General features: G+C 57.0%; 2 protein-coding genes across 2 annotated transcripts; both read left to right on the forward strand.

Moving 5' to 3' along the window:
- Window positions 1-291: 291 nt before the first annotated feature.
- On the forward strand, window positions 292-960 carry LBRM_34_0740 (putative proteasome activator protein pa26; the record flags this gene model as incomplete). The annotated part of the gene is made up of 1 exon (XM_001568137.1): window positions 292-960. The coding sequence occupies one exon, from the start codon at window positions 292-294 to the stop codon at window positions 958-960; it is 669 nt and encodes a 222-aa protein (XP_001568187.1).
- A 1,780-nt stretch (window positions 961-2,740) lies between these two features.
- Window positions 2,741-4,213, forward strand: LBRM_34_0750 (conserved CBS domain protein; the record flags this gene model as incomplete). The annotated part of the gene is made up of 1 exon (XM_001568138.1): window positions 2,741-4,213. One exon carries the CDS (start codon window positions 2,741-2,743, stop codon window positions 4,211-4,213), a length of 1,473 nt encoding a protein of 490 aa, XP_001568188.1.
- Window positions 4,214-6,552: the final 2,339 nt, after the last annotated feature.

The raw sequence follows: 6,552 nt of genomic DNA on the forward strand, positions 1-6,552 counted from the left end.
TGCAAGGATCTCTCAGAGAACACTACCCCATACGCGGCTACTCTCGCCGTCAAGACGTCATTCCCCAGCCCGGCTGTATGCCACCTTCATCCCCTTTCATGGTCCATCCCTTTTCCCCCCATCTCTCTCCTCTCGTATTCTTTCCGCTGTCACAAGTCAGTGTATTCCTCGTTTCTTCGTATTCGCTGCTATCCAAGACCGCACAAGCAGTCGCATACACATTCAGACGCAGAAGCCTTATACCCCCTTCTTCCCTTACACGCACTGAAGATGCCACCGAAGCGTGGTGCCATGGCGCAGGCCATCCGCGACACCTACAGTGAGGAAGCGAGTTTTGCAATCGTGGAAGAATGGTCCTCGAAGGTGCTGGCGGACCTCGAGGCGCGCGCTACGAATGCACACCACGCACGCCAAGGAGTGCTGGCGAAACCCTACACAGCAGACGCCGCGGAAACGGTGCCGGTCAGCGTCGTGGCGTCGTTGCGCGAGTTTCAAGGGGAGCTGCACGACATCTACCGCGGTGCTGAGACGATCCGCACCGTCATTGCGTGCCGAATTCCTGAGCTAAAGTCAGAGGACAACCTCGGGGTCGAGGTGCAGATGGCTGTGTTGAAGATGGTTGACTCGCTGGAAGGAAAGCTGCTTGGCTCCGGTGGTGACAAGGACGGCGGTGTGCCATGTGTGGCAGGCATGTACGCGACGCGCGACTACCTCACCGCCCGTGGATCCGTGGAAGACAAGGTGCTCGGCAAGGCCGGCGACGATGACAAGAAGACAAAGTCCGCTGCGCCGTCGGTGCTGATGGAGCTGCAGCAGATTGATGCAGATGCGCTTCTGAAGCTGGAGCTCAGTGCCATGCAGATCTCGACGCAGATCCGCTCTTTCATCAACGCCTATGCCCTCAACTGGAAGAAGCTGATTCAGCCGCGCTCCAATGGATCTGAGAAGAACATCACCTAGGCGCTCTATCGGTGAAGGAAAAGAGGCATGCGAGGGTGATGGAACGACGGAGACATTGGACACATCCCATGTATGCTCACCGTCTTACGCAGGTGCGGAGCTGCTCACAGAAGGAAGAAACTCGCTTTTGCTGAAGTTGGGCCAGCGTAGATCCCACCTCGCATCCACCTTCCTCCGTCCCCTCTCGCTCCTCGTCATGGGTACTGGTGGTCGTCGCCACTTCTATCGTTCTCTCGATTTGAGTTCTTTGTGTGGCAGTGGTGGGGGTGAGGCGTGCGTCGCGAGTGCTTCTTGTCCCCCCTCCCCTTCCTCCTTGCCCTTTGCTCCTCCTTCCTTTCCTCCCTATTCATTCTCCATCGCCTTTTATTTCACCTGCACCCCATACCTTGCCGAGTCTCGCAAGCCATTCAATCATATGTTTGTAGAGATGACGCCGCCGTCGTCCTTCTCCCCCTCTTGTTTTTGAGTTTTGACTTTCCATGTTCTTCCCTGGTGATGCCGACCACCACCACCACCACCCCCTGGTCCGTGGCATCAGGGCTTAGTGCCGACTCGTTGCGGGGGGGAACCGAGGGCCTGCAGCAGCCTGTCCTCCCGGGTACGGCTGTGCGGGCGCTTGGGTCAGCGCATTTTTGGTGGACGATTCGGCAGATGTACGCACCCATCCACGGCTCTTCCGCTTGTGCCGCGTTGCGGTGAGGCGGAGCGTAATCCTGTGCCTGGCCTGCGCGGTATGCGGTGGCATTGCAGTGGGGCTGAACGATACCCAGCGGTATTGGTTAGTCGGGCTCCTTGAAATAGCCACAATGCAGCCCGAGGCATAGGTGAAGTGCGGCTGTATGCGTGCATTTGCGGACTTGCTCGTGTTGGTATAGACACGTTGGCGAAGAAGACCAAAAAAAAATGACTCTTGTTGAAAAGGGAGTGAAGTCGTGTGTGGGAGTACGTGTGGCGGTATCTTTTTCTCGATGTCCAGCAAAAGTGGAGCTGTTTGTCTCTCTTTCTCCACACTTGTGTAGCGGTGACGGCATCACCTCTTGCGTGGGCACCCAGAAAGGTGACACCCGTGCCAGCGACACACCGCACGCCTAGCGCGAAACGCCAAAGGAAAGAAAACAGAGAGTGCGCCACCCAGGTTAGGCTTTCCTCTCCGCCCCCCCCCCACCTCATCGTTTGCTTCCAGCACCGTTCAGAGGTGACATGGTACAGAGAAGAGTGTCATACATGCACTCCATTATTCACCGCGCCTAGCCGCCATGGTAATGCTTCTCCTACTCTATCTTATTGCTGCTCACGCTGTGGCCACGTCACGCATGTAAACATGTCTGCGTAAAGTGTGCTGCGCACCGATCGAATCCCTCCTCTGCGCCCTACCCGTCTCATAGTTTGTTTGTGCGTGCCTTATGTGTCTTTGTTTTTTTGTTTAAAAAATTCGTCACCTCTTCGTTGTCAGAAGGTCAGTCGGTTATTTCTCTCGAACGCTTCTTGTTCAGTGCGTGTGCTCTTGTTGCGATTGCGCACGTGTGTTTGCTCACTCTCCGTCTCTTTGTTGCCTCCACCACGACTCCTCTATCGAAGCAAAAACACGCTGCTGGCACCCTTGAGGTTGTTCGTTGGTGTTTATGTGTGCTTCTCTACACCATTCCACCACCACCCCTTCCTTCCTTTCCACCACCACCACCAGGTCTAGTGCATCCTTCTTTCACGAGTTTCTCTATTTTTGTTTTTCCCTCAGCCTTGTCCTTTCAATTAGCCTTCGTGCTCCCCCGCTCGCGTAATTATGGCTTCGTCTGAGGTGCAGCGCCCCTACTACCCCGCGAGTGCGGCTCACACGCGCTATCAGACAGGCTCCTCTCTTCTGGAAGCAGAGTACAGGCCCACCGATGAGGAGTGCGCCACCCTCGCAGCTCCGATTGCCGACTTCCTGCGCAACTGCAGCTGCTACGACATGCTCGGCGTGTCGACCCAGGTGGTGGTCCTCGATGTGCAGGCACCGCTGTCCGTCGCCTTCATCGCTGCCCAAGAGACGCGCATCCAGAGCTGTGTCCTATGGGACCCGCGCAAGCGGCAGTACGTCGGCGTGCTCACCTCTACCGATTACATTTGTATTCTCCTATACTGCCAATCACACCCGAGGGAGGCAGATGCGGTGGCCTTGTGGACAATCGAGCACTGGCAACAGGTGAAGGAGACGCAGGGACTCGGACGGCCGAATGAGAAGTTGGGTGCGCCGCCAGGACCAAAGAGCGGTATCGTCACGTGCAAGACCGACACCTCACTCCACGACTGCCTGCAGATGATGCGGGAGCACTGCGTCCGCCGCATCGTCGCCTTAGCGGAGAAGGAGGGCGAGGACTTCAGCCTCGTCGCCATGATGGACGTGGAGCAGATTGTCGAGTACCTTGGGGTGATGTTCTTTCACATTGAGAAGGCCGTTGGGTCAATCGGTCGGGCCTGCGGTGGCGCAGCAGGTGACGGCGTTGGTGGCGGCGGTGCCCCTCACCGCACAAACTTGACGATGTCCACAGCGACAAACACGACCAGCGGCGCCGGCGGTCACGACGATTTGTCCACGCGCAGCGCAAACAGCACTGTCGGTGGCAACGCAGACGTGTCCCCGCTACAGCAAAACAGCAGCCACCCGCTCAGGTCAAACTATTTTGACGACTACGATGACGACCCGCAGGGAGTCTTTTCTCTTGGCGAAGCTTATGTGCTGCCCCCCTACGTTGCGTCTATCATTACCCAGGCAGAGGCGGCAGGGGCGAGTGGGTCTGGTGGTGTTGGCATCGCTTCTGACGTGCGCGTCGGCCCTTACAGCTCCATCTTCGACGTCCCGTTCATGTATGTGCCGCACATCGGCGTACACCGCCGGAAGCCCATCTTTGCAACGATGGAGCAGAAGCTGAGCGAGGCGCTGACGCTTATGCTGGACAACAGCACCGAGAGCATCGCTGTTTGCGCACAAAAAGATGGCACCATCGTCGACGTCGTTAGTCGCAGCGACCTTCTGCGGATGGAGAACCAGGGCGTGTACGACACGCAGCTGACAGTGCGGAAGGCGCTGGCGAGCAAGGCTAGCGACCACATCTTTGTCTTTTACGAGACGGATACGCTGCGGGAAATATTCTCACACTTTGTGCGGCGCCGCGTCAAGGAGCTCTTCATGGTGGACCCGGACACAGGGCGGCTGCTGGGGCAGCTGAATGTGGCGGAGTTTGTGTACTTCCTAGTCTTCGGCGTCAGCAAGTAGGTGTTACCTGCTCGTCTTACCTCCCTCGCAGCGGCCAGAAATGCATAAAACAGATGTGATACTGTCCACATTGGGTGCAGAAGGGGGAAAAGGTTATAGGACGGCGACTGGCGGGCTTTGGGGATGTCAGACAAGCGTGCAGTTGCCTGGGCATTGTAGTGGTATATGAGGCACATGTTCATGTGCGTGGCTACGGCATGTGGAGCTATAGTGGGGGTTTGTTGTTGCGGATGCTCTTCGTACTTGCACCCCCGCACCTCCACCACCACCTCCTCCTCCGGGGCTTTGCTTGGTGTGTTTATTCTCCTTTGTTTGTTTTGCTTTTGCGCTTTGTACTTGCATTATATAGCACACCATTGCAGTGGTGATGTATCGGAATCCGACGAGGAAAGAGAGTGGACGCAATATGTGGGAGGGGGAATGGGAGTGGCGCAGATGCACAACAAAGAGGTGATACGGCGATGACCCTGCTCCTCCCTCGCTTTTTCTGTGCCTGTTTCCCCGCCACCAGACTTGTCCTTCTCCCATGTGACTCATTCCTCTTTCCTCTTTTGCCGCTTTTTGCGTATTTGTGTGTGGATACGTGTGGGCGTGGATGTGGATGGGCACTACATGTGTACACCCAGTCGCCTCACGAAAGTAGCGCGCGTCTGCTAATCTCGTGCAGCTAACTGCGAATCCACAGCTACGACTTCGGGTTGTTTTTTCTTTGCTTTTCTTTTTTTTTTTGCTGGGTTGTGTGCGCCTCCTGCATGTGTATTCGTCTCTCAATGCAGTTGGTGCACTCAGCATCTCGGCACGTGTGTGTGTGTGTGTGTCCCTGTTGATCACAATTAATGGAAAAGACGCTTCTTTGAAAGATGGCCTCCGCCTTCCCCCTCTCCGCTTTGTCTTTTTGTACCATTAGTTCATGTGCCACTCCACTCGTATTATCCTCTTCTGTTGACTCGAACGAAAATAAGAAAAAAGGGAGAAAATAAAAAAAAATTTGAAAGAAACTCTCATGCCGTCAAAAGGTCTCCTCTGCCACCACAGACAAAGCGAAGTAGGCCACGTGCACGTGTACACGCACCGCCCTCTACCATGAGTAAAGCTCTGAGTGCTGCATTGTTTTCTTTTTGTTTGTTTTGGCCCCTCGCCCATCCTGTGTAGCGGACTTGCTTGCATGTCCTTCCTCAACGCCACCCCTACATGAGACCCGGCATTCCTACGCACGCCGCCTCCGACATCACCCTCTCAATATCAGCTGCTCGCATGCCGCCCCCTGATGGCGGCAAGCGCTACAGCGTTTACTCGCAGGGTCCACCACCTCCACTCGGTGGAGGAGCCAAGCAGAGAGCCCCCCCCCTCCTATCTCCGCCCATGCCGAGCCACTTGTCGCTCCTGATGTCGGTGGTCAGGTCCTGGATGGCGTTGCGTTGGAGCGGCCTGCGACAGCGAACACGCTTGTGCCATCCACAGAATGGGGCAAAGTGCCAGCGTGGCTTGAACGCATCTCACCCTGGGCCTCGCTGCCCACTGGGGTGGGGCGCCTGAGCCACCGCGAGGCAGACGCACCACATGGCGACCGGCATGGTAGGAGCGCCTGTGAGACGACCTGCGGAGCGGGGGTGGGCAGAGTGTGAGGCAGGGGGTCGTGCCGAGATGACCGAGCCGACGCATTGCTGCGACGCGTGTGGCCACGGCTGCTTCGCACCGCGCGATGGGGCCTGTGAGAGGCTGCTGTGTAGAGTGGCGTTCCACTCATGCTGTATGACAGGGAATGGGCACGTAGGAAAAGGGACAAGACACCATATACCACTTCACTCTCGTCTCGTTCATTCCGCTTTCTCTCTTCTAAGCCTCCCTTGCGCCGCGCAAAACAGCCCATCACCACAACCACCACCACCTCTCATTCTCTCTCGCCGTCCCGTGTCAACCGTTGCTCGCGTTTTTCTCAACGTGCGCAATGCGGCCCGCACTCGTGTGGGGCCAACCGCAGTGGCCGTGGACAGTGGCTCTCTCTGCGAGCAAGCGAGAATTCGGCGCGGGGCTCATATCTGCGTCTCCAGGGCTGCGCCGCTCCCGCATTGAGGCCCGATGGAGCAGGGCAGCAACGGAGCAGCATCGGACATCGCGGCGCCCCTCGACGACGAAGCGCTTCACCACCACATATGATATCAGTGCTGCTGTAATGCGCGGCGCTTCAGCTTCGTCATCGTCGTCGTTGCAGGCAGCGGCGCCAGTCGCACTCCCCCCGCTTTCACGCATCATCAGCTGCAGATGATGCGCCATTGGCAGCGCAAGCTTGACTCCCGCTGCTGGTATTCAGAGCACCGCTGTCAGCGACATCATTCAGC

This window comes from Leishmania braziliensis, chromosome 35 (assembly GCF_000002845.2).
Source record: "Leishmania braziliensis MHOM/BR/75/M2904 complete genome, chromosome 35".
Lineage (NCBI taxonomy): Eukaryota > Euglenozoa > Kinetoplastea > Trypanosomatida > Trypanosomatidae > Leishmania > Leishmania braziliensis.